General features: G+C 39.5%; 1 protein-coding gene across 1 annotated transcript; it reads right to left on the bottom strand.

Moving 5' to 3' along the window:
- Positions 1–1,787: 1,787 nt before the first annotated feature.
- Positions 1,788–26,798, bottom strand: LOC104983970 (ras-related protein Rab-8B). Its single transcript, XM_010833541.1, has 7 exons — positions 26,031–26,798; positions 22,498–22,558; positions 12,557–12,634; positions 11,473–11,562; positions 10,132–10,197; positions 7,380–7,430; positions 1,788–6,064 (listed from the first exon to the last, which is right to left on the bottom strand). Exons 1-7 carry the CDS (start codon positions 26,114–26,116, stop codon positions 5,972–5,974), a joined length of 525 nt encoding a protein of 174 aa, XP_010831843.1. The 5' UTR covers positions 26,117–26,798; the 3' UTR covers positions 1,788–5,971.
- Between the last annotated feature and the right edge of the window lie 506 nt (positions 26,799–27,304).

The raw sequence follows: 27,304 nt of genomic DNA, 5'->3' as shown, positions 1-27,304 counted from the left end.
AAGACAGCCTCTCAGATATTTCTGAGTTACTGATTCAAAGAGGCAAGGAAGGAGCCAGATATATAGGAATTTTTGAAAAAGCAAAAAACCTGGTAGTCAGAACATCAAAAAGATTACTGTTCATGTTAATGAATTTAGCACTTTTCTACAGATGGGAAGATGCAAGAGTCTGGGCTCACTGAAATCATTTCTTAGGTATGTACCTTACCTATCTAGATCTAGAGTCAGCGTCCTGCTTTTCTTCATCCTGAATCCCCTCTAGGTGCTGTTTTGCGGGGTGTGTGTGGGGGGGGGTGGTGGTGGTGGTGGATGCAGTGGCTCATGGCTTGATGGCCACAGTATCCTTTGTTTGCTGATATGGCCATTGATGTGTTTCATACATACTTGCTGTGGGAGTATACTCATGTATCCCTGTAACTAGTATTAAAAAACTTAAATTTTGTGAATAGGAAACATTGAAGAGAGGGGGAGAGGATTTACTCAATTTACTGATATATAAACAGCATTCTGGGTGATTTGTCTTATTAAAAGTAGATCCTTCTGTATTTAGTAAAGGTTAAAATAGTGTAAAATATTTAACAAAGACTAAAATAAAGATGGGGGCCAGATAATGAAGCTTCTCTTTTTATTGCCAAACTTACTGAGGCTCTGATGAATTTACTTCCAACTTAAAAAAAAAAAATTATTATTTATATTTGGTTTCTGTTGTAGCACCCGGGCTCCAGAGCATGTGGGCCACCCATTGGGCATGTGCGGGCTCAATGGTTGAGGCCCTTGTGGGAGCATGTGGGATCTTAGTTTCCTGACCAGGCATCAAACCTGAGTCCCCTGCATTGGAAGGAAGATTCTTAACCACTGGACCACCAGGGAAGTCCCCCTTTACTTTTAATCTTTCTTCAAATTAAAAAGTAAATGGAGAACCAAACAACTCCTAATTTATACTTAACTTTCTTTAGTGACAGTTGATTTTGATGACTGCTGAAATTCACTCATTTTTTTCCCCAACATTTCTTTAACACCTACTATATGCCAGGTCCTTTGTCTGATACTGTGAATACAAAAACCAAACACTCAGTCCCCAGCCTACAAGAGCTGAGTCTAGTGGGGAAGGAAAGTAAACAGATGATTCCAATCCAGGGCCGTGAGTGACACTTTGGGCAGACATAGGACAGGGTTCCTAACCATGGATGGGGTTGTTGCTGAAGTCTTCCCACCAAACCCTTACTGAATATTGAAAGATAAGGAGAAGTCAGTCAGGCAAGGGGTGGGAAGTCAGCAGAAGGAGCAGCCTAAGGAAAGGAATGACAAAGCATGTTATGTTTGGAGATGCAAGTACTGATGAGGCTCAAAAGATATGTGTGAGTTCAAGTGTGACAAAATCAAAGGCTGGAGAGAAAGAGGTGGAGATCGCAAAGGACTTTGCAAGGCTAAAGGGTTTAAATGTGGCAGTGACAGATTTAAAAACCATTCAGCACAGTGAAAATTGGAGAGGAGGAAAATAAAATTAGAGACTAGAAGACTGGTTAGGCGAGATTACAGAAATCTAGGCAAAAGATAAGGAGGCCTGAACAAAGAGAAACTAACATGACATTGTAAATCAACTATAAATCATCAAAACTGCTGCAAAATATAAATAAAATTTCCCTCTCCCAAAAAACAACAACAAAAAAGAACTCTAAGTCAGATGTAAAGTTTGCTAAAATATCTCAGGTCTACCATGGTTTGTGACACATACCTAGCAAATTAGAAGAAACATTTTTTAAATGTGCATTTCAGAGAGACATGAGTATTTTCATTATGTAGTTTTTATTTTAGACGAACATTGTAAAAAAAAGTTCATCTGGAATAAAATCCATTTTTTTTCTTAAAAAAAAAAAACCCAAAACATAGCATCATTATCAGTAGACAGTTAATGACTTGGCTTAAACAAGATTAACAACATGACAGATCCATTTTATCTGCAGGTTTTTCACATTAAGCCGTTGGAGCAAAGGTAAAGTATGCTGAAACATAGACAGGAGGACAACTCTATGGAAAAAACAGGTATTTCCCACTTGGGACATGATTTTAGTCAAAAACTTTAAGGTACTTTGCTTTAAAGGAACAGTGTCAGCTGCAAATAAACAAAATAAGACCTATCTATAAGGCCATAGGAATGAATTATAATTAAATTCACATTTTAAAAAAAGGTAAGAAATGAAACAAGAAGTTCTATTAGTTCTTGGCAATAAGAAATGCAATTGCGTATGGCACAAGCATTTTAAAAAATGAAGTAAAATTTGAAAATATACCTAAAACAATTGCTTGCTAATTTCCATTTCTGCAAATTTCACTTACATTTTTTTTCATCGTGATCATGACATTAATTTTATTAGTCTGAAAAAAGACCGTTTCTACTGTAAAATTGTGCTAGTACTTGAAATTTTATTAGCATATCCTCTCCATCTACATCTCTACCGGACAAGGCATTTTTTAGACATTCCCCCGCCCCCTTTTGGATGTAACAAGAAGGCAAAAGCAATGTCCTTTCTGTTAGAAGAAAAAATCTAAAAAATCTGATATGAGAAACAAGTGCTTAAAATCTGAGATAAGTAAACCAACATAACAAAATACTGTTCTAAAATGTTAAGCTTAGAAACTCATCTTTCAAGATTAAGAACTAAATTTATAAAGAAATCAAAGTTATGAACAAGGAAAGAAAGTCTGCTTACATGTATCACTTACTGCTCACAAGAAAAACTCAGTAAGCCTTAATACAGATTCTCAGCATTCAGAACCTGTAAAATGGAGTTATAATCTCTTATTTAGAAATTTCTGCAAACATTTATCTATATTGCACAGCTAAATTTATTAATGGAGACAGGAAGATAATACTTTTTTTTCTGCGCTATTGGATAAGACATGTATGATCTATCCTAAACTACCTCCTACCTTTTCCAATGATGCTTTAGTTCAAAACAAAACATAGAGTCTAAATTGTGCTGGATACTTAAAGACTGGCTCACTGTTTTTCTACTAGGTATTAGAATACTAGTTAGCTAAATGAGGTATAATTAAAAAATAGTCCTTCAAAGTAAAGAGTATAGTCTTCTGAAAATTTGTAACAAAGACTGCACAAAATGTTCATGTGAAGAGAAAGAAACCTTGCAGCACCGCCTAACTGATGCACAGGTGGATTATTTTCCCATCATCTGTCTGAAGAAAAATGTAGCTAAAGTAAGTTCCCAGGGAAACATTTTATAATTAACTGATCTACATGCTACTTAGTTACAGCACATTTGCATTGTCTGATAACCCTCAGACTCTTATTTGAAAAGGTCGAGCCCAATCATTGTCAAAAATCAGCACATTGATAATAAAATGCAGCCACTGAACCACTAACACTGCTGCAAAAAATCTTCATGTATCCTGACCCATAAAACCACAAAAGTGTTCACACAAAACTAGATTTCTTCGGTTTCAGCAGGGAAAAGACAATTATCTCTCACTAAATTCATCTACAAATAGAAAAAATAATGCACTATATGTACATTATTAAGCAAAGTGGAAAATTTATTGGGGCAGTGTTACCATGCAGAAAGTGAATTTCCTATGGTCTTAGCTCAAATTATATACAATTTAGCAAAGCTAAATGTAAGAAAATAGCAAGGACAATTTATTTCTATATAACAGAGTATATACCCCCAGTTTGCTGCTACTTCAAAGAACACTTTTAGACTCATCTAACTTTTATAGGCTCTTTCAAAGGGAAGTTCATGGAGACTAGTTATTAACCCATAAGCAACAACAGAAGAGAAAAGGAAAAAACAAAACAAACAAAAGCAAAGCATTCTGTTAAAAATAAAAAAAGGCTAACCACAGATTATGTCAGTTTTGGTTTGCAGACAACCCCTGAGATATAAACCAAAGTGTTAAGACACCAAAGAGTCCGAGGTAAATTACTAAGAGGGTTACATTCATATGTGGTGTCATAGCACTTGCCTTTTAGAAATTACCTTGTTACCATCCAGAAAGCTTAACTGCTGGGATCTTTTTCTGAAAATTAGTGAATACAAGATGTTTCTAAGAAACTATTTTCTTCATTTCAGAAATATATCAATATCTAATTTTAAGATGGTAGACTTACAATCCACTTGTGATCAAGGAACTACTGATTTTACTGGTACACCAATAAGTGCTTTTAAGCCTATGAGTACCAAAAAAAAAAAAAGTCAAGGAGATCGAAATTTGTGAATATTAAGTTTAGAGAACCCATCAAAACTAGCTCTGGTATATATTTCCTGCCACTAAATTGTGCCTAAGTTTTCAAACAAGTAGTAAAGACTGACTAGGCCAAGTATTCCAGTGATACATCTTAATTTGAAGCAGAACTCTCTGCAGTAACAAGCAATCCATTTCCACTTTCATCTTCCAACCTTAACCATCAAGCATGATGGCAACCATTGTGAAACAAAACTGGCTTAACAGGAACTATAATTATTAGTGCCTAATCACCTCGTTATTACTCTCTCTGTCTTATGACACTGAAGGCTGGAATAATAGAATGAATTTGGCACCTAAGTTAATACTAAATACTTTCTTTTTTCCTTACGTGACAGATTCATCTACAAAAGGCATTACCAGTACCAGTGTTATGATGAGAAAGGCAGCTAAGCTTTTGGTTGGCTTTGGCCCAAATGGCTGGACCAAGTTCTATAACAGTGAACCTGAACAGATGGATCTGGGTTCTACACATTCAATAACAGCTGTTGTAAAACTGAAACCATGCTCTTATTTTCTCTAATGAAAAGGTGAGACTTTTCCTAGAGGATGCACTAGAACTAATTACTCTTAATAATAATAAAAGTCCAATTAAAAAAAAAATCATTTCTACCATTACCAACAACTATCTCTATAAAATTACATCCACAAGTTAACCTCTCTCCCTATGGGTAAGCTTTCTGTGAACTGAGTCTGAATCTAACTCTTCAGACAGGGATTATGGTAAGAACTGGACATTACTACTAAACCAGCAAGCTAAGAGCGAGTCTAGGAAGAGCTATATGACATATGCTGATGTGACAAAACATCAATTAGATGCTGAAATAAAACCCTAAACTAACTCTCTGCCTATGTAAAATTCCAGCTCAAGAAGTTTACATGTAGAAACAGACAGCAGTGTTCACATATGTCTTAGGTGAGTGATTATAATAGGTCAAATGTAGGAAAGAGGAGGGAATACAAATCTCAAGAAAAGTGACATTAAGATGGTTTCCAAATGCAGCTTCAATAGATTAGGCAGAAGTAATCAATTAAAAAAATGATTTATTCAGCTACTCAGACTCTTCGGCAAAAAGGTCAGGAATGAAGAAAAACTCTGAATAATCTAAAGAAATAAACTGTGGCCTTTGATGGGCATTTTTAGGAATTTCTAAGATAAACTTTTATCAAAATTTAATGACTCTTATTTAAGAAAACCAGAGCCTTTAAACAAATGCTATCAATGCAATAACATTTGGCCATATGAACCAGACCAAATGTCCTAAAATTTTAGTATATTAACTTCTGCTTTAAATGTTCTACTCTTTTTTAAAAAACATTCCCCAAAGCAAATTTGTCTGAACTTCATGTCAGAAGTGTGCAGATATGAATCTCAGATTGTGCTGTAACAATGAAAGGCTAACACTGATGTGCAAAGTGAAAAAGAAAAAGATAGCAGCTTCTGCAACACGCAATAAAACAGAGGAAAAACAAGTTAAGTCCGGCACGTGTCTCCACTTCATGGCTTCCACGTTTGAAGAGAGAAGCCTGTTATCCTGATGGGCCATAAGGCTGGAATCCACTGCACACTCAGTGTGCAGAATCTAGGTATAGGTTCAGCGGTGCTCTCAGTAGCAGCCAGGCAGGATGGTTCTGAGGCTGGGTGACCTGTGCTTTCAGAGAAGCAGGAGAGGGTCCTCAAGGTGTGCTGCAGTCTCTCACAAAGAGTTCATCAAAGTAGCAAACAACGGAAGAAACTGGTCTTCTTCGATCGGTTTTCTGTTATTTTCACTGGTCCACCTGCCCCTGATGAATTGCTGTCGTTCTGAAAAACAGAAAATGAAGTTACCAAGGAGATAAAAGTCTCATGGTTTGAGTCCAATTATCTAAAAAATAAAAATATCTAACCATGCTCATAAATTTGTACTCAGTAGTCTAATTAGGAAGGGAACTAGCTAAGCTCTTATGTTTTTTATTTCTTTGGAATCGGTGGGTTAAAATGGGAAAAATATTTTAAGGTGAGCACCTAATACATTAACAACCTTCTGGTTAGGAAGTTCCTATTTCCAGTCCAAAGAAATTATAACCACAAGAGTGTAAAGTATCAAGGATAATGATGGAGATGATGTTAAGATACTACGCTTACTCCTTGGAAGGAAAGTTATGACCAACCTAGATAGCATATTGAAAAGCAGAGACATTACTTTGCCAACAAAAGTCCATCTAGTCAAGGATATAGTTTTTCCAGGGGTCATGTATGGATGTGAGAGTTGGACTGTGAAGAAGGCTGAGCGCTGAAGAATTTATGCTTTTGAACTGTGGTGTTGGAGAAGACTCTTGAGAGTCCCTTGGACTGCAAGGAGATCCAACCAGTCCATTCTGAAGGAGATCAGCCCTGGGATTTCTTTGGAAGGAAGGATGCTAAAGCTGAAACTCCAGTACTTTGGCCACCTCATGTGAACAGTTGACTCATTGGATGAGACTCTGATGCTGGGAGGGATTGGGGGCAGGAGGAGAAGGGGACGACAGAGGATGAGATGGCTGGATGGCATCACTGACTCAATGGAAGTGAGTCTGAGTGAACTCCAGGAGTTGGTGATAGACAGGGAGGCCTGGTGTGCTGCGATTCATGGGGTCGCAAAGAGTCGGACACGACTGAGGGACTGAACTGAACAGGCAATCCTGTTAGAGGCAAGAAGAGCTGGTAACATAAGGTATACAATTACATGCAAGATTTAGGGTAAACCAAACTTTTCAGGTTGTCCTAATGAGTCATCACTGAGATTGTTTCAAATTGAAGCAGACTTGAGCAACTTCAAAATCATAGTTATATACAGACACAGAGAGAGATTAAAATATTTAATTTGTGCCATTATTACTTTAATTATTCTGAACAAAATTCAATCAAAGACCACTTATGGAGCCAGAGGAAAGAACTGAAAGAGTTGCAGTTCAGGAAAAAAAAAAAAAATCGGAGGAAACAGAAATAAGAATCAAAATTTAACTGGGATAAAAGGTAAGACAGGGAAAAAAATGACTTAATGTGAATATATGCCTTTTCTTTAATTAAATAAATAACATAAATAAGAAAATTTATTTAAACACAGCATAAGGAAAATAAAATTATATATTATACAAACCATTTTTCTGTTGAGTTTTGTCATTATATCTCGTGCAAGTGTAAAAAATGCCTAAAAGATAAACCAAAAGATTTCATTATTATATGTTTATCTTTTAAATTAGAAATGTAGATTTATTTCATTATAGAATAAAGATATATTACTTTAATGTTTTTAATTGAGAAAAAGAACATAACTGCAATCAGCAGACACATGACTACTGTAACTTTTCAATTTTATCATAAAGGTTTTCCAATATAATCAAACTGTCATTCATCAAATATTTTCTGCACATAACATCTGGCACTGGGACTTCCGTGGTGGTCCAGTGGTTAAGATCTACCCTGCAATGCAGGGGACACAGGTTCGCTCCCTGGATGGGGAACTAAGATCCCACATGCCACGGAGCAACTAAGCCTGAGCGCTGCAACTGCTGAAGCCTGCATGCTTTAGAGCCCATGTGCCACAACTAGAAGAGTCTGTGCACTGCAACAAAAGACCTGCATGATGCAATGAAGACCCCACATGATGCAGCTTAGACTCAACGCCGCCAAATAAGTAAAATACTAAAAAAAAAACAAACCCACAAACATCGGCACAAGTTCCTAATATGACACCTGTTGAGTTGCGAGGCAGAGGCTCTACAGCACTTGTGTGTCCCCAAAGTCAGGGCATAGTTTCTGGTATAGGAGATGATGAATATCTGCTTAATAACTGAAGCAATAATTTTCCCTGGTGGCTCAGACAGTAAAGAATCTGCCTGCAATGCAGGAGACCCAGGTTTGATCCCTGAGTCAGAAAAATCCCCTGGAGAAGGAAATGGCAACCCACTCAAGTATTCTTGCCTGGTGAATTCCATGGACAGGCTACAGTGTATGGAGTCACAGAGTCAGACAGAACTGAGTGACTAACACTTTCATTTCACTTTCACAGCTCTGAAATCTATTTTCATAAAAATTTCTACCCTTTATTCCCAACTTCCTCTCTTTCAAATGACTTTCACTCTTATCCCTGAAAACATAGAACCTCTCATGTCTCAACCCCCCCAAATCTCAAGAGTTTCTACGCTCAACTAAATTCCCCACTATGGTAATAAGTTCCAGTGGTGGCAGGACAAAATCTCAGTGCCATTTTACGCCTAGTGTGTCTTGACCCAACTCTAAGTCAAATGTTTTTAAAACTTATCATCCTGACTTTGCTTCTTCAGAGCCAGGATTCTTAAGGCTTCTTCAGTTGTCTCCATGCTAAACCCACTGCTATGTCAGTCTGTTCCCAACAATTCCTCACGTCCCCAAACACGTCCAGCAGGGTTATTATTCCCAAACCAGTCAAAAAGAAGCAATACGATAACTACTATTATCACTTTGTCAGTGTCTCACTGTCACACTGGTCACCTGTGAGTCAAAGTTTCTAAGTAATCCTATCCCAGTTTTTGAGCTTAAGTTAAAGCTCTGGGAAAACTGCTAATCTCTGCAGGAAACCTGACTAGAATAAGCAGCCTGAGCAATCTCCAGGTCAATATTTCCATAGAGAGAGCTCAGTGTGCTCTCTTTCTCTTTTTTCTTTGGCCATGCCACGTGCCTTGTAGGATATCTTAGTTCCCTGACCAGGGATTGAACTTGGGCCCTCAGCAGTAAAAGTGCAAATCCTAACAATTGGACTGCCAGGGAATTCACAATTCAATATTCTCTTTAAGTCACAGGTGAGATCAGGGCACAGGACTAGTGGAGACTGTAGTCAGGGTACAGAAAATGTTCTGTGGCACAGTCCTACCACATCTCAGAGCAAGTTTCTCTCCTGTCTCCACCATTAAAGCTGACTGAAGAGGCTCCTCTCTTTTGCATGAAAGGAAATCCTTTTGTTGCAAGCAAAAGGAAGCATTTTTCTACTTTTCTGTTCTCCAATAAATAAATCAGAAGAGGTTTCCTGTTTCCTAACACCCCCTACCTGAAAAAATGACCATTAGTTATTTAAAAGAAAGAAAAAGTTCTGATCAGTGACCATGAGTCAAGTCATTAAAGTCTCAATTTGCAGTCATGATGTCACGGTGAACAGTGACTTAGCTTGAGAAAGTAAATGTTTACGAAACCCTCAGTATTACTGTTAAGTAAATGACATGTATTAACATATATGTATTATTTTTATGATCAATCTAAAAAATGTTTTTAAAAAAGAAAATATTATCAACATTCTGCCCTTCTAAAGAAAATCTATTTCTTAGAAGACTTTAGATAATTTGGTTTTAACAGTTAACTCACTGAAAACTTATTAAAACTACTCTCTGATAAACACAGTTTCTTATATCTATTTAATGCCATTGTATTAAAAGGGATCATGCTTAATTGACTTCAAGCATGTATTCTAAGGGAATCTGTTCAGTAAGCTAACAGTTGAATTGTCTCTTGAGAGTGCAGACATGAAAGGAATTAAGACTCTGTGCTACAAGTTGGTGTAGGATGACATGAACAATGATGAATGAGCAGAGACCACAGCAGCAGGATTTCCAGCTTCCCAAACAAAGGGCAAAACTGCACTGAACCTGAACTGCCATCTTCTGTCCAGTGACTCTAATGAAGCGACCTAATATATGCCAAGTGAAAGACAGGTGCTAGAAATCTAGCAACCACGGTCCTCGTAACAGAAGCACAAAAGTTTATGAAATGGAAGTGGAAGCATTCACTAAGTCAGGAAATATCAAGGCTCGGAGAGTTGAACGCAGGCACCAAGACACGAACGCTACTACGTAACGAGTCACCAAACATTTCCTTCTCACCTCTTCTACATTCATACTGGATTTTGCACTCGTCTCCAAGAATTTAATCCCATAGTCAATTGCTAACTGAAAGACAAAAGAGGAACAATGAAATTCAGGGCAAGCTTCTTGAACATATAGAGCATTTATATTTTTTTAGGTTTTCCAAAGTCCCAAAGGGAGAGTACTTAGTTCAGAACTCCTGTGGTCCTCAAATTTCTTTGCTTTCTTCTATTGTGTTTGAAATTTAGAGATCCAATTCCATCATCATAAGTAACTAAAATGGCACCACTTCCTCTCAAAACATAACTTGAGTACTTCTCTTTTTTTCTACTATATCTTTAGTTCTCTAATCACTAGAAAACATATTAGACACTCACCTCTACCATAAATTTGGGATACATTTGCCTTCAAATTACAAATCTCCAGCAATTACTATTGTAAGTTTTCATTATTTTCTTAATACATTGGATATTTAAGATAATACATATTATTTTAATAAATAAAATAAATAAATTTTATTAAACTGCATAAAAGAACTAAAGCTTAAAATACTAAAACTTAAAATCTCATTGCTTGGGTTTCTATTATCGTGGCAAATTGTGAATTCTTCTACATTCCCATCTATTTCCAAAGAATTCCCAGTTCATTTGCAACAAGACTAAGTGTTTTCAGGCGAGAAAAGTGTATAGTCAGATTAAAAAAACAAAATGCATTTTGCCTGTACCCCTAAAAAAGAAAAAAAAAAAAAAAAGCTAAAGCAAAATTCCAAGACTTAAAAAATTGAAGCCTTTAAGTCAGTTTGGAAAATGTCATAGAAATGAATATATATGTATAATAGACTTGTTTTGCAGGACACAAAAGAGAGAAAGGGTTATAAATATAAATATCTACAGCTCAATGAGTTTAAAAAGAGTTTATTCATAATGACCTAAATCTAATGTGTAGTAAAATATTCTTGGAAAAAAAAATAATGAACTGAAAAATGATTACTGTTGAAACTTTACCTATCCTCTGACTTTTTTTCTAAGAGAAGGAATTGGTTTAACTTCAGAACTGGGCATTTGCACACAGATACGGAAGAAACAGCCTGAACTCTCAGCTGCACGAATCTGAAAAAGGACCAAATTGTATCTCCCAGAAAAGAGCAAATTCTTGAAGAATGAGTCATGACTACACAGTGTATGGAGTTGGAGCTTGAATACTAATTCATACCATTCAAGTATGGATTACAACTGTCTGCTGGCTTTTTAATGGATTAAAATATAGATATTTCAAAAACTTAAATCAATAAATAATAGTATGAAAATGAATGCTTAACATGAACAGACTCCAATCTTCATTTATTCAGTTCAAATTTACCTTCTCTCCTCTTTCTTTTGATACTTGTCTTTTGTCATTCATATCACATTTGTTACCCAGGATCATTCTTTCAACATCTGAAGAGGCATGCTGCAGGGATAAAGCAGTATATTAGGAGACAACATGAGAAAAACACAGCTGTCCAGTAGGCAAATCTTAACCTGTCAGAAGCAGATCCATAAATTTAATTGCAAAACAAATAGTCTCTTACTCAACACAAAACCTGATTCAGAGGAAAAATTTTTAAATGAGAGGAGGGGAAAGTTATAGCATAACTTTTCCCCCAAAGGCCTTGTAGTCATTCTTAGGTCTTCTTTGGTACATGAACAAACAAAAATAAAACCTATAGTTATCCAACAATAAAACTCCCAAATGTTAGTCTGGGTCAAAGAAAGGAGAGAATCTCAGTACCAAGAGAGCCAATGCAGAAGGTATTCTGGATTTTGAACTACTTAAACAATAAATTCACATGGTTTAATATAAATGTGTATGAAATTATTTCAGAGTCTGAAATGTCAGAGACATTAAAAAAAAGGTCTCAGTACCAATCAAAGTGGAATTAAATCAAATTTTAAATATCTAAGATGAACAAAATATTAGAAGGGCAAAATGAGTTACCAGAATAAGGACATATTTCTTCCAGTCAAACAGTATGAGGGAACAGACAGAACCCGAGAACCAGACAATCCATGGGGTCGCAAAGAGTCAGACATGACACAGAGACTGAATGACAACAACTCCTTTTTAAAGGCTCTAAGAGCACATGCCAAGTTACCTCTTTCTGACCTGAGTCTTCTCATGTGTAAAAGAGGGGTTTTTTAGATTAAATTATTTTCAAGATTGGGAACAAGTTTAAAATTCTGTGAAACTGCACCTCTGTCTGCACTCCCTAGGCCAACGGAGCAGTCAGACTGGCAGTACCAGAGATGTTACTGTCCCTGGTACTCCTCAGAGTGAAGGGTCTAACCTGCCTGCACCCTGCTTCCAGCAGCTCAGCTACGTGACAGGGAGACAGAAGGAGCGAGCCCTCTATAAGCACCCAGCAGGATTCTTCTCCAGTATCCACTGTCTTTCCCATACCTACCTCTTCAATGTTTCTTATCCAATTTTTAATATTGTCAAAGGACTTCTCATTTGTGATGTCATAGACAAGCATAATTCCCTATAAGAGGAAAAAAAAAGATCTTTATTTAGTGCTTTATACATTTTAAAGCAAAGAATATCACATCAATGTATCTTCTCTTCCAGGAACTCTGTGTTCGTCCTTTTTCTGTCTTTATAAAAGGAATTTATAATAAAAGTTTAAAATACAGAGAAATAAAATAAATAAAATCTTCCATTGTCTCACCATGTAAATAAATACTGTTTACATTTTTTCACTGTTAACCTTTAATGAATTAGTGATTATGGTAAAGGTGATACACCCTTTCTACCTGACCTCATAGGATGAGAACTGGTACCAATTAAAGCTAGCAGGATATTTACGTTAAAATAGAGATAACACTCGGAGAAGGCAATGGCACCCCACTCCAGTACTCTTGCCTGGAAAATTCCATGGACCGAAGAGCCTGGTAGGCTGCAGTCCATGGGGTCACTAAAGAGTCAGACACGACTGAGCAACTTTACTTTCACTTTTCACTTTCATGCATTGGAGAAGGAAATGACAACCCACTCCAGTGTTCTTGCCTGGAGAATCCCAGGGACGGGGGAGCCTGGTGGGCTGCTGTCTATGGGGTCGCACAGAGTCGGACACGACTGAAGCAACTTAGCAGCAGCAGCAGAGATAACACTGAAGGTAAGAGGGGATCACTTCTGCTGTGCACTTATTTATTCTAAGCAGAAAGTATCTTGCTTCTTACTCTTAAAAAAATTTTTTTAAATTTTTTTGGCCACATCACACAGTATGTGGGATCTTAATTCCTCAAACAGGGATTAAACCTGAGTCCCCTGCATTGGAAGCATGGAGTCTTAATCACTAGACCACCAGAGAAGTCCTTTTGCTTCTTACACTTATTCTAAGATTATAACCACACAACTTTAGAGTTATTTCTTTTTATATGAACTGATCAAATGTTACTAATCTAAAAAAAGTAAATCACAGACACTCAAAATATAATGCATTTGTTACACAGTTTAATGAAGGCACAATCATCATATTTTGGAAGACCCCATGTCTGGTATTTTAAACAGTTAATCTTCTAAATGTTTCAGCTGACACTTGTATGCTACCCATTTCAAAATCTATATCACAAGACTGCACTTGCATATTAAGTGCTAGATCCACCTCTATCTATCCATTTCAACCTACCTACTATGTGCCTGATAGTGTAACAAATGCTACCAGTAGTAAATAAGACAGACAAGGTCCCTTCTTCTTATGGATGGTTGGCAAAGAAAACAATGAACCACTAGTTATATAATTAATTATAATTTAGACAATCTATAAAGAAGGCTGAGGAGTTCTGAGTGAAAATGCTAATCTAATCTGGTTGAGGGGCTAGGGTGGTTCACGGAGGGTTTCCCTGAGAAAATGACATTAAAGCCAAGGCCTGAGGACTGAGAAGATTTGAACTGGGCACAGGGATAGAGGCTGGGGTGAAGAGGGGAAACCCTCAGTGTCTGGAATATCACAGAAATGGGATAAATTATCTTGCTCTCCAGAAAGGCCCAGAACCTATTAGATTGAGTAAAGACGGTCAGCGTGGCAAGAGTGCCCCGGTTTGAGGGACTTTACTGGTGGTCCAATGGCTAAGACGATGAGCTCCCAATCCAAGAGGCTGGGGTTTGATCCTGGTCAGGGAACTAGATCCCACATGTACCAACTAAAGATCCTAGAGACTGCCAGGAAGACTGAAGATCCCGTGTGCTGCAACTAAGACCCAGCACACTCAAATAAATGAATAAACATTATAAAACAAAACAAAAAAAGAGTGCCTGGATCCAATGGGAGAAGGGCACAAGATAAAGCTGAAGACAAAGACAGGGGTCAGGGTGCCCTGGAGAACACTGATTGGACATCAGCTCCCAGATGGCCCATTTGGTTACCGAAAACTCAGCTAAGCGAAACAGAAAGTTGTCTTCGTCCCCTCCAAATCTTCTCTTTCTCCCTCCGCTCTCAAGTGCAGTACAACCCTGTAGGGCTCCCCTTGTGGCTCAGCTGGTGAAGAATTCGTCTGCAATGCGGGAGATCTGGATTCAATCCCTGGATTGAGATATCCCCTGGAGAAGGGAAAGGCTACCCACTCCAGTATTCTGGTCTGGAGAACTCCATGGACTGTATAGTCCTGCTGCTGCTGCCAAGTCGCTTCAGCCGTGTCCGACTCTGTGAGACCCCACAGACGGCAGCCTACCAGGCTCCCCTGTCCCTGGGATTCTCCAGGCAAGAACACTGGAGTGGGTTGCCATTTCCCTCTCTAATGCATGAAAGTGAAAAGTGAAAGTAGTCGCTCAGTCGTGTCCAACTCTTAGCAACCCCATGGACTGCAGCCTACCAGGTTCCTCCATCCATGGGATTTTCCAGGCAAGAGTACTGCAGTGGGGTGCCATTGCCTTCTCCAACTGTATAGTCCATGGTGTCGCAAAGAGTCAGACATGACTGAGCGACTTTTACTCACTCACTCAACCCTGCCAGCCTGCACAAGCAGACCCCTGGAGTAATTTCCTCTACCACCAGTCAGTCACTAAGTCCTATGGACTCAACACTCTCAATATTTCCACAATCTGATACCCTACATGCATGGCCTTATTCACATTTTCATCAATTAGCCTTTACCTGGGTGACTTAGGTCTCCCTGCTTTCACCAGGGTTATCACCTCATTGCTTAAAATCCTTTAGCATCTCTCCATTGTACTCTTAATTATATTAAAATTCCTTAAATAGTAGGCAAAATCTTTCAGGGTCTGGTTTCCAACTTTATAAATAAAAATAAAATATAAATATAAATAAACATAAATCATATACAACACACATGTACACGTAGATGAAAGAATTCAGGAAACATAGCAAAATGTTAACAGAAGCTATGTCTCACGTGGGGTTTTAAGATGGTTTCTTGGGATTTTTAAAGCTTTCGAATTCAGCAGTGGCCACAAGACTGGAAAATATCAGTTTTCATTCCAATCCCAAAGAAGGGCAGTGCCAAAGAATGTTCAAACGACCACACAATTGCGCTCATTTCACACACTAGTAAGATTATGCTCAAAATCTTTCAAGCTAGGCTTCAGAAGTACATGAGCCAAGAACTTTCAGATGCACAAGCTGGGTTTAGAAAAGGCAGAGGAACCAGAGATCAAACTGCCAACATTCGTTGGATCATAGAGAAACCAAGGGAGTTCCAGAAAAACATCTACTTCTGCTTCACTGACTATGTTAAAGCCTTTGACTGTGTGGATTACAATGAACCATAAAAAGTTCTTAATGAGATGGGAGATCACCTTACCTGTCTCCTGAGAAATCTGTAAGTGGGTCAAGAAGCAACAGTTAGAAGCTTACATGGAACAACATACTGGTTCAAAATCGGAAAGCACTAAAACAAGGCTGCATATTGTCACCCTGTTTACTTAACTTATATATAGAATACATTATGCGAAATGCCGGGCTGGATGAATCACAAGACGGAATCAAGAAAAGGATCAACAACTTCAAATACACAGATGATACCACTCTAGTGGCAGAAAGTGAAGAGGAACTAAAGAGCCTCTTGATGAGGATGAAACAGGAAAGTAAAAGAGCTGGCTTAAAACTCAACATTCAAAAAACTAAGATCATGGCATCTGGTCCCATCAATTCATGGCAAATAGAAGGGGAAAAAGTGGAAGCAGTGACAGATGTTATTTTCTTGGGCTCCAAAATCACTGTGGACAGTGACTGCAGCCATGAAATTAAAGCACTCTTGCTCCTTGGAAGGAAGGCTATGACAAACCTAGACAGCGTATTAAAAAGTAGAAACATCACTTTGCCAACAAACATCTGTATAGTCAGAGCTATGGTTTTTCTAGCAGTCATGTACGGATGTGAGAGATGGACCATAAAGAAAGCCAAGAACCGAAGAATTGATGCTTTCAAACTGTGGTGTTGGAGAAGACTCTTTGGAGTCCCTTGGACTGCAAGGAGATCAAATTAGTCAATCCTAAAGGAAATCAACCCTGAGTATACATTGGAAGGACTGATGCTGAAGCTGAAACTCCAGTACATTGGCCACCTGATGCTAAGAGACGACTCAGTGGAAAACTCCCTGATGCTGGGAAAGACTGAAGGCAAACAGAGAAGACAGAGGCAGAGGATGAGATGGTTAGATAGCATCACCAACTCAATTGACACGGATTTGAGCAAACTCCAGGAGATACTAGGGATTCCCTGGTGGCTCAGATGGTAAAGCATCTGCCTGCAATGTGGGAGACCTGGGTTCGATCCCTGGGCTGGGAAGATCCCCTGGAGAAGGAAATGGCAACCCACTCTAATATTCTTGCCTAGAAAATTCCATGGATGGAGGAGCCTGGTGGGCTACAGTCCATAGGGTCACAAAGAGTCGGACACGACCTCACTTTCACTTTCCAGGAGATTCTGAAAGACAGAGAAACTTGGCGTGCTGGAGTCCATGCAGAGTGGGACATGACTTAGCAAATGAACAACAACAACATTACATGTAAGCTTTTCACAAGCAGAAAAATAAATATTCTTTAAATTTAAATGGCAAACAACATTTTTCTTTACCCTCCCTCCTCCTAGCCTCAAAAGGAAATGTTTAACTTTGACTACACTGTAAAGAAGATTTTACAATAAGCAAATTTAATTTAAAAAAATCAAAGTGGAGAACTATACACTTTGGCTCAGATGGTAAAGCGTCTGTCTACAATGTGGGAGACCCAGGTTCGATCCCTGGGTCGGGAAGATCCCCTGGAGAAGGAAATGGCAATCTATTCCAGTACTATTGCCTGGAAAATCCCGTGGACAGAGGAGCTTGGTAGGCTACAGTCCGTGGGGTCGCAAAGAGTCCGACATGACTGAGAGACTTCACTTCACTTCATACACTTAAATGCTAAATTTTATATTACATATATTTTACAACAATTTTTAAATGCCTCAAAAAAATGCAACCTGAATAATTCCTGATTCAAACAGCTTGGCTGCCTACAATTAAAATTAATCAAAATACTTCCAGAGCTCTACTACCTCTTGGGCTATAGTCAACCTGGATCTTCACTGCTTTCTGTCTGTGAAGTAGTACCTGGAGCAGTTAGCACAGGAAGTAAACCCAGTGTAGTGGTTAAGGGCACAGAGTCTGGAGTCAGAGACGCTCAGGCTGGGCTTCACCACATGCTACCTGGGAGATGCTGGAGAGATTACTTTGTCCCTCTCAGTCTGCATTTACTCATTTGGGAAGTGAGGACAGAATATTTTCCACACTGGCCCTTTTTAAAAAAAGAAACAAAAACACAATATTTATTTATTTACTTTAAAGATATGTGTTATTTATTTTTATTTATTTGGCTGCATCAGGTCTTAATTATGGCATGCAGGACCTTTCGTCGTGATATGCACACTTCTCCAGTTGTGGCATCTGGGCTCTGGGGCATACGCACAGACACAATAGTTACCGCACGTAGGTTCAGTTGCTCTGTGGTATGTGAGAGCTTAGTTCCCCAACCAGGGGTTGAACCCATGTTGCTTGCATTGTAAGGCAGATTCTTAACCACTGGACCACCAGAAGTCCCCAGATTGGATTTTTGAGGATCAACTGACAAATTATTTGTAAAGTACTTTACTTAGAACCTGGAAGTTCATGGTTCACGTACTGTTGAAGCCTGGCTTGGAGAATTTTGAGCGCTGCTTTGCTAGCATGTGAGATGAGTATAATTGTGCGGTAGTTTGAACATTCTTTGGCATTGCCTTTTTTTGGGATTGGAATGAAAACTGACCTTTTCCAGCCTGTGGCCACTGATGAGTTTTTCAAATTTGCTGGCATATTGAGTGCAGCACTTTCACAGCATCATCTTTTAGGATTTGAAATAGCTCAACTGGAATTCCATCACTTCCACTAGCTTTGCTCGTAGTGATGCTTCCTATTCTTGACTTGACTTCATATTCCAGGATGTCTGGCTCTAGGTGAGTGACCACACCATTGTGGTTATCTGGGTCATGAAGATCTTTTTTGTTTAGTTTTTCTGAGTATTCTTGCCACCTCTTTTTAATATCTTCTACTTTTGTTAGGTCCGTACCATTTCTATCCTTTGTTGAGCCCCTCTTTGCATGAAGTGTTCCCTTGGTATTTCTAATTTTCTTAAAGAGATCTCTGGTCTTTCCCATTCTATTGTTCTCCTCTATTTCTTTGCACTGATAGCTGAAGAAGGCTTTCTTATTTCTCCTTGCTATTCTTTGGAACTCTGCATTCAAATGGATATATCTTTCCTTTTTTCCTTGCTTTTAGCTTCTCTTCTTCTCTAAGCTATTTGTAAGGCCTCCTTAGACAACCATTTTGCCTTTTTGCATTTCTTTTCCTGGGAGATGGTCTTGATCACTGCCTTCTGTACAATGTCAAGAACCTCTGTCCATAGTTCTTCAGGCACTCTATCAGATCTAATCTCTTGAACCTATTTGTCACTTCCACCATATAATCATAAGGGGTTTGAATATCCATGAACTTCCAGATGTTCGAGCTGGATTTAGAAAAGGCAGAGGAACCAGAGATCAAATTGCCAACATCCGTTGCATCATAGAAAAAGCAAGGGAGTCCCAGAAAAACATCTACTTCTACTCTATTGACTACACCAAAGCCTCTAACTGTGTGGATCACAACAAACTGTGGACAATTCTTAAAGAGATGGGAATAACGGACCACCTGACCTGCCTCCTGAGAAATCTGTATGCAGGTCAAGAAGCAACAGTTAGAACTGGACATGGAATAACAGACAAGTTGGCTTAAAGCTTAATGTTCAGAAAACTAAGATCATGGCATCTGGCCTCATCATGGCAAATAGATGGTGAAACAGTGGAAACAGTGACAGACTATTTTTGGGGCCTCCAAAATCACTACAGATGGTGACTGCAGCCATGAAATTAAAAGACGCTTGCTCCTTGTAAGAAAAGCTATGACCAAGCTAGACAGCATATTAAGAAGCAGAGACATTATTTTGTCAACAAACGTCCGTCTAGTCAAAGCTATGGTTTTTTCAGTAGCTGTGTATGGATGCGAAAGTTGGACTATAAAGAAAGCTGAGCCCTGAAGAACTGATGCTTCTGAACTGTGGTGTTGGAGAAGACTCCTGAGAGTCCCTTGGACTGCAAGGAGATCCAAGCAGTCCATCCTAAAGAAAATCAGTCTTGAATATTCACTTGAATAGGACCAATGCTAAAGCTGAAACTCCAATAGTTAGGCCACCTGATGCAAAGAACTGACTCATTGGAGAAGACCCTGATCTGGGAAAGGTTGAAGGTGGGAGGAGAAGGGGACGACAGAGGATGAGACAGTTGGATGGCATCACTGACTCGATGGACATCAGTTTGAGTAAGCTCCAGGAGCTGGTGATAGACAGGGAAGTCTGGTGTGCTGCAGTCCATGGGGTCACAAATAGTCAGACACGACTGAGAGACTCAACTGAACTGAACTAACTTACCTAGAACCTAGGACACAGCTTGGACTCAATGATTGGCAGCTATTACTAATTTATATCTGGTTTCAGTAGCAAAAACCCTTTGACTACTTCCTATGTTTTTAGGCTAATTGATACTATGAATCAGTTGGAAATACAAATTCAGGTACACCAGTTAAAATTTTTATATATTTAGTATACAGACCTTTAACAACAACAGCCAGACAGTACTGAGAAATGTTGAATATGGTCCCTCTTCTCCTCAGAGCCTGACTGTCCATCAGGGTTACTGCTCTGCCTACACGTGTTGCTGAACAGTATGAAGCAGGTCCAAGGACTCCGTCACGGTGGCAGACAGCAGTGTGCTTGCCACTGTGCTGTGCACCTGAGCCAACCCAACTAAACCTGCCAGAACCACCAACTGTGGAAATGAGAACATGATGACCCCACATCCCACTGAAATGGATGACATGCAGGATCCAAGACTCGAGTAGAGCAGGGTTTCCTGAGGATGTGTCTAAGACTGTTTCTAGGTCTGAAATTTTTCACTGATTCACTCCTTTGGCAAGTATTTATTGAACATCTACTATGTATAAGGCCCTGGCATCATAGCAAAGCAAGAGAGACAAAAAATCCCTACCGTCAAAATGGAAAGGATGATATATTTTAGAATAGCAATGATATCTAATTACTTGCAATAATGTGAAAATGGCTAGGCAGTAGATAAATGAAAAAGACAGACCATCTTCAAATCTCAAAGAACATATTTCAACGACCTCTTGCTTTGTACCATAAGCTAGAGCTACACATCCAAGGCAAACATTTGCTTCACACTCTAAGTGTTCTTGCCCACTGTCTAGTGAAAACAAGCTTGTAAGTAGTATCGATACATTACTCCCCCAAAATAAAAAACTGTGTTTAAAAGATGCCTCTAATCAAAATTACCTATGAACTATTCTAAATCATCCCTGTTAAGATGTTCTTATTTACCCTTAAAAATCCTTTCTGGGGGAAAATAAACAACAAACAAACTTCTTCACACAAGGTAAGTCCCTTCCCTTGGATTCTAATCTAAGCAAAATAGAGAGTAGTTGACAACCGCCCTTCTTAAAATAATGACTTTTAAAACCTTAAAGTATTATAGGATGGAGAACATATATATATGTAATGCTTAGTTGTATATAGTTCCCAGGCAGGAGAGCTTTAAAACGGAATTCCCAAAAGGAATTCCCAACCTCTGTGGGGGGTATTACTGGCACTCAAATAATGGAGGGTAAGTGGCAGTGAAGGAGGCGGCGGGAGCAGCATGACAACAGAGGGACCTGTGGGTTCAGATCACAACTGCCTGCAGCAAAGGGACAGCCATCACCCCTACAGCTCCAGCACCTCCAGACACTCTCAGCACCAAGTCTTTTACACAACAAGCTAGGTATGACGGCAGCTGGCACCCCAGAGTCTACCAGGTTGGTCTACCTGATCTCGACTGTGCAGTCTCCTCTCCGAGCATACGGGATTTCATCATAATTTAAAGCTCTAAGTTATACGTGCTGCTGCTGCTGCTGCTGCTAAGTCGCTTCAGTCGTGTCCGACTCTGTGCGACCCCATAGACGGCAGCCCACCAGGCTCCCCCGTCCCTGGGATTCTCCAGGCAAGAACACTGGAGTGGGTTGCCATGTCCTTCTCCAAAGTTATACGTGACTTAGGCCTAAAAGCCAGAGATAAAGCCCTGCTCTGGGTCTGGCGTTCTAGGTTTGGTTCAGTAGAGCTCAGTTTCTACACTGCCTTATTCACCATTGTACTCGCAGCACCACAAAGAATCCACCATGAGCCAACAATAGAATGGGTTGTGTAGATGAAGCATCTTAGGATGGAAAATAGCCAAGTGACGAAGTTATGATAACAAGGATAAGGCAAGTATGTAGCAAGGAAGGACTTGGTAGTCAAAGATTCACCAGATGCTAAGCCTCAGACAGTCACACATCTTTCGGCTAGTTCCTGGCCCGCTGGCAGAAGACTGGTGCAGGAGACTCCAGAAAGAGGAGCCAACAGGAGTGGATGTTGTAGATCTGGTAAGAGACAAAGCATGGTGGTGGCAGGGCTGAATGGGGGAGAAGGTGCAAGAAATGAATACTTGGTCACAGAGCTTGTGGTTTGTTCAGATTTGGCAAAGGCATTAATAAAAGGACAAAGCACAAAAATATATGATCACTCAGAATGTGTGGAGTTCTAACCCATCTCCAAATACATGAGTAATATTATGAAGACCAATGGTTGAGGACACAGCTACTAAACGCAGTATAAAAACACCCTTTAAATGCCTTGTTTTCACATCAGAAAATCTATTTTCTTCAATGTATGAGACTCCAGCTTGAATCCTACAAACCTGACGAATGAATATACATGTTTTACTTCCACAAAACCCTAAAACACACTCACCATGGCTCCTCTATAGTAGGCTGTCGTGATGGTTCGAAATCTTTCCTGACCCGCTGTGTCCCTAAGATTTGAAACAAAGGAAAGGGTAGTTAGAAAAATCATCAACAACATCGCTGACGAGAGACTCTGAGCTGCAGGAAGATGTAATTGCGGTCTGCTCACAAGTGCAGTGGTTTCAGGGAAAAGGGGGCAAGACACAAAGACAGCCTGTTGTGCGTCTGTGAACTGGGGGCGGCCGTGGCCACGGGCGCCTGTCAGGAGCTCACAATGACTTGGGTGAAAAACTTGGACTCTGATAACAAAAGCAGCGACAAGAAAACGCACAGCCCGAACAGGCACACTGTGTTCGTCAACCAGAAGAGAAAGAGAATAGAGAATAGTTGTAAATTCTTGGACTCCTAGAGGCAGTTCAATTCCTTTCTATAAATGCCTAATCATTAGGGCATTTTGCTCTTTTGATGGAAAGTCTGATTTCTATACAAAGCAAGCAGTCAGGCTGGACTTACTACTGTGCAAATTCTGCTCAGTAGAGCATGCTAAAATGGATCTCCTCAAGAACTTTTTCAGCTCTAGAGCCCGTGATTAAATGAGACCCTGGAGTTCAACATGCAATTGTTGACCAAGAATTCAAAATATGAACAACACCTCCAAGTTATATAAACTTGCATTTATTCTTACTTTTTTGGCTAATGACATACCATTAAAATACATTCTGAAAAATGTTGGCATTTCAAATTACATTTACCAAAGCAATTCTTATAAAGGAAGTCAAATTTCCTTGGTATCTGGGAAAAATCAATATTCCTAAATTTTCCACTTCCTGCCAGAACTAATTTCATTCCCTGTGTTACTAAGACAAAACTAAATTGTTTAATTTGATTGCTTCTAAAAAGGATGCATTTGTGGAAATACACTGAAACTCTAATATGTGCATACCAAATTTAAGTGAGATGAAGGCCCAAGGAAAATACGGTAATTTAAAATGTTAATAAATACCTTACCATTTATGTATACCTTACAAAATACTTTCAGATGGTGTGCAAATGATGCCCACCACAGCCCAATGCGGTAGTTTTGCCATCATCCATGTTCTCCAGAAGAGGAGACAGGCTCAGGTGGGCTGTGGGCCCAGCTCTGCCACTAAACAGCTCATCTGAGTGCTGAGTCGATTCAGTCGTGTCCAGCACTTTGTGACCCCATGGACTATAGCACGCCAGGCTCCTCTGTCCATGGGATTCTCTAGGCAAGAATAGTGGAGTGGATTGCCATGCCCCCCTCCAGGGGATCTTCCCAACTCAGGGATCAAACCTGTGTCTCTTAGGTCTCCTGCACTGGCAGGTGGGTTCTTTACCACTAGTGCCACCCGGGAAGCCCAAACAGCTCATACACTTGAGTGAGAATCAAGTATCCAAGGCCTTGGCTGTTTGGTGCAGGGCCGGGTCTCACACCACCATTATCTTATCTTGCTATCTTCTCCTTGATCAGGATTAGGTACCACAGGCACTTACTTGGTACCCAGCAAACAAATGGAGAAAACAGAAGCAAAGCACCTTTGAGCAGACTAAGTATATTTTGATTCTAATATGCTACCTGATTTAGAACCAGCTTTGCAGTGAGGATGGAGAAGAAACCCTACCATCCTGAATGCAGGTCATGAAGACTGAATGTAGACTATTTTGCTGCCAAGAGTGCTGATAAATAGTGCCATGGAGCTCTAATTAGCTGATCACCCACAGGCTCCTAGAAATGTTCCTTATTGTTCTGATCAAGACTATACAGCAGTGGTTCCCAGCCTTTTTGGCACCAGGGACCAGTTTCATGGAAGACAGTTTTTCCACGGACTGGTTCAGGGAGAACAGTTTCAGGATGACTCGAGCACACTGTATTTCTTGTGCACTTTATTTCTATTATTATTGCATTGTGATACATAACAAAATAATTAGACGACCTGCCATAATGTTGAATCAGACCATCAGGCATTAGAGTCTCATTAGGAGTGCCACAACCTAGATCCTTGCATGTGCAGTTCACAAGGTTTGTGCCTCACATAAGTTTGCATTCCTATGAGAATCTAATGCTGCCACTGATCTGACAGAAGGCAGAGCTCAGGCAGTAATGTGAGCGATGGGGAGTGGCTGTGAATACAGATGAAGCTTCACTCTCTTGCCCGACCCTCGCCACCTGCTGTGTGGCCTGGTTCCTAACTAGGCATGGTAGTGGTCCCTGGCCTGGGGGTTGGGGAACCCTGCTGTACTGCACAGAGTCAGACATTCTCTTTGCTTTTCCCTTAAAATAATTTTTTTAACCTTTAAAATATTTGACTTCTTATTAAATAGCAACAGATGAAAAGAGCAGCATGTGGTAACCTTCAAAATGTCTTGCAATGAAATATACTGGGAACCTCTATCTGGGGTTAATACATGAAGCTGACGCAAGGTTCTGGGGTACTGGGGTAGTTGTCCCAGTTCTATCACTAACCCAGACACACGCCCTCAGATGGACTTAACCACTCTATGTCCCAGTTTCCTGTAAAAGAAAAGTGGTGGATTTCAATATAATGTTCTAGTTCTATCCTGGTTCTGAAATTCAAAGAAGAAAAACAGCCCAAGGAAAAAGCTGGCGTATACGTATTACTTGACTATTTTGGCCTGCTTCCTTCTGAGTCTATGATGTTCTCAACGTCTAAGCTTTGTTTCCTGCTGTCGTCGTCATATATCAGGTCAGTAAACACCATCAAAACCCTTCCTTAAGGCTGCAAACCTATGTGGCTCCATGGAAGGCCTCACACTGAAAGAACTTAGATCGGCTTATAGGAGGTTCAAAAAAAAATCAAAGAGTATGAGTTCAACCCAGAAATATTCAACCAGGCAATCTGGAGGAACCATATTTATTCACTGTAGTTTGACAGATTTTTCAGGAATTAAACCAGTTGGAGTTGATTGATCATAAGGAGACCTTTGCCTCGTATATTACATAGAGATCAGAGGCCTGAGTTTTTCCTCCCTTATTCTCCAGTGCAGGGTTCCCCATTTTAAACTGAAGGAGAAGAAATAGGCAAATAAATGAGGAAATATCAGAGCTGGAAGGGAACTCAGATGTCATCAGTCTGACAAACCAATTTACAAATGAGGACAAGAAGGCCCTGAGAAGAGAAGCAAAGAGCTCCAAGTTCTTAGTACATAGGCTGACTCCAGATTGGCACTTTGTTTGGGATTCTTACCACTTGACTCCTTTGCCCCATCTAATTTCACAGCTACAACAACCGCAGGGAAAAAGTAACTGACATACTCTAGAATTTAGTTTCCTCCCCTCTAAAATTAGCATTTTGGAAGAATGAGTTCTCAGATCTCTCCTGGCAGTGAGCGTTGGACATTTTCGAATACTTACCCATTCCCCCTTGGTTCTGATAAAGAAAAGATGTTTTAGCTACCCAAGGATACCTCTAATTTACCACAATTCACCTTCTCATTCCTGCTTTAGTACCTGACTAAAGTAGAAATGCTATATATATATATGTTTTTTTTTTTACTTACCATATCTGAAGCTTAATTTTCTTTCCATCTAGTTCTATCGTTCTGATTTTAAAATCAATGCCTGCCAGAAAAAGAAAGAAAGACATGCTCAATGTCTTCAAATATAATTCAAGTCTTATTGGGAAAAGGACAAAGATTTCTATTGAAAAAAAGCTCTCCAACGCACTGGAAAATGTGAACACAGAGAGGGTGTGAACGGTATGTGTCCCCTGAATACAGGCTAAAGAAAGGAATGCTAATTACTCTGCAAAGAATTCCCACACATGTTAAATGCAAAGTATTATATGCCTCTTTATTTTGACACAAATGGATCACATCCCTCAAAGTTACGTAATTTAAGATAGATTGAGACCATGCCATATTTTCTACTTCCTGAAATGCAATAAACAAAGCTTCCTACCCACCCCTCATGCCCCTTCTCAAAGAAGGCCATGAGACCTCTTTCTGTTTTCTTCCACCTCCTTCCATTTATTTCTTTAGAATCTGCAACTGGCTAAAGAAGAATGAACAAAACAAAAACCATCTATCTGAAGGCAGAAATAGGAAAGTCTGTAGATTTATTTTATACAGTTAGCAAGTATTTTACATACACGTTAATAAATGTAAATAGCGAAAGGGGCTTTTAGACCTGGCCGCACTTTAGAATTACCTGAAGAACTTAATAAAAATAATGGTTAGATCTGCTCTTTTCCCCAAATTTTGAGATTCTGACTTAACTGTTCAAGGGTGGGATCTGCACACTAGTAGTTTTATTTTTTATTTTATTTTTAATTTTTTAACTGAAGGACAATTGCTTTACAGAATTTTGTGGTTTTCTGTCATACATCAACAAGAATCAGCCACAGGTACACCCATGTTTATTTTTATTTTAATATTTATTTATTTTGGCTGTGCTGGATCTTAGTTGTGGTATGCAACATGGGATCTAGTTCCCTGACCAGGAATCGAACCTGGACCCCCTGCATTGGGAGAGCAGTCTTATCCACTGGACCACTAGGGAAGTCCCCACACTGGTAATTTTAAATGTTCCCCAGGTGATTCTGACCTGGAAGCCAAGGTTAATAAGGTATCAACAGGCCTGACAGGTAGCACTGTGACAGTCATTTGCCATTCCAACATTCAAACACTTAACTCTTTCCTCACCTATTTATCCCCCCACTGAAAGTGAAAGTTGCTCAGTTGTGTCCGACTCTTTGTGACCCCATGGACTATACAGTCCATGGAATCCCCCAGGCCAGAATACCAGAGTGGGTAGCCTTTCCCTTCTCCAGGGG

Source organism: Bison bison, unplaced genomic scaffold (genome assembly GCF_000754665.1).
Source record: "Bison bison bison isolate TAMUID 2011002044 unplaced genomic scaffold, Bison_UMD1.0 scf7180017845312, whole genome shotgun sequence".
Lineage (NCBI taxonomy): Eukaryota > Metazoa > Chordata > Mammalia > Artiodactyla > Bovidae > Bison > Bison bison.
The sequence above is the reverse complement of the archived record's forward strand: the minus strand, read 5'-3'. Positions and strand labels throughout refer to the sequence as shown.

What these genes read in the sequence shown, in the direction of transcription:
- LOC104983970 (XM_010833541.1), bottom strand. Translation starts at nt 26,116, where the DNA reads ATGTCTTTCTTTCTTTTTCTGGCAGGCATTGATTTTAAAATCAGAACG. An exon ending in CAAAAGAAAGAGGAGAGAAG is followed by an intron (nt 10,198 to 11,472) that starts GTAAATTTGAAC and finishes TTTGTCTTTCAG; the next exon opens with TTAGCAATTGACTATGGGAT. An exon ending in CAAAACTCAACAGAAAAATG is followed by an intron (nt 6,065 to 7,379) that starts GTTTGTATAATA and finishes TCTGTTTTTCAG; the next exon opens with AACGACAGCAATTCATCAGG.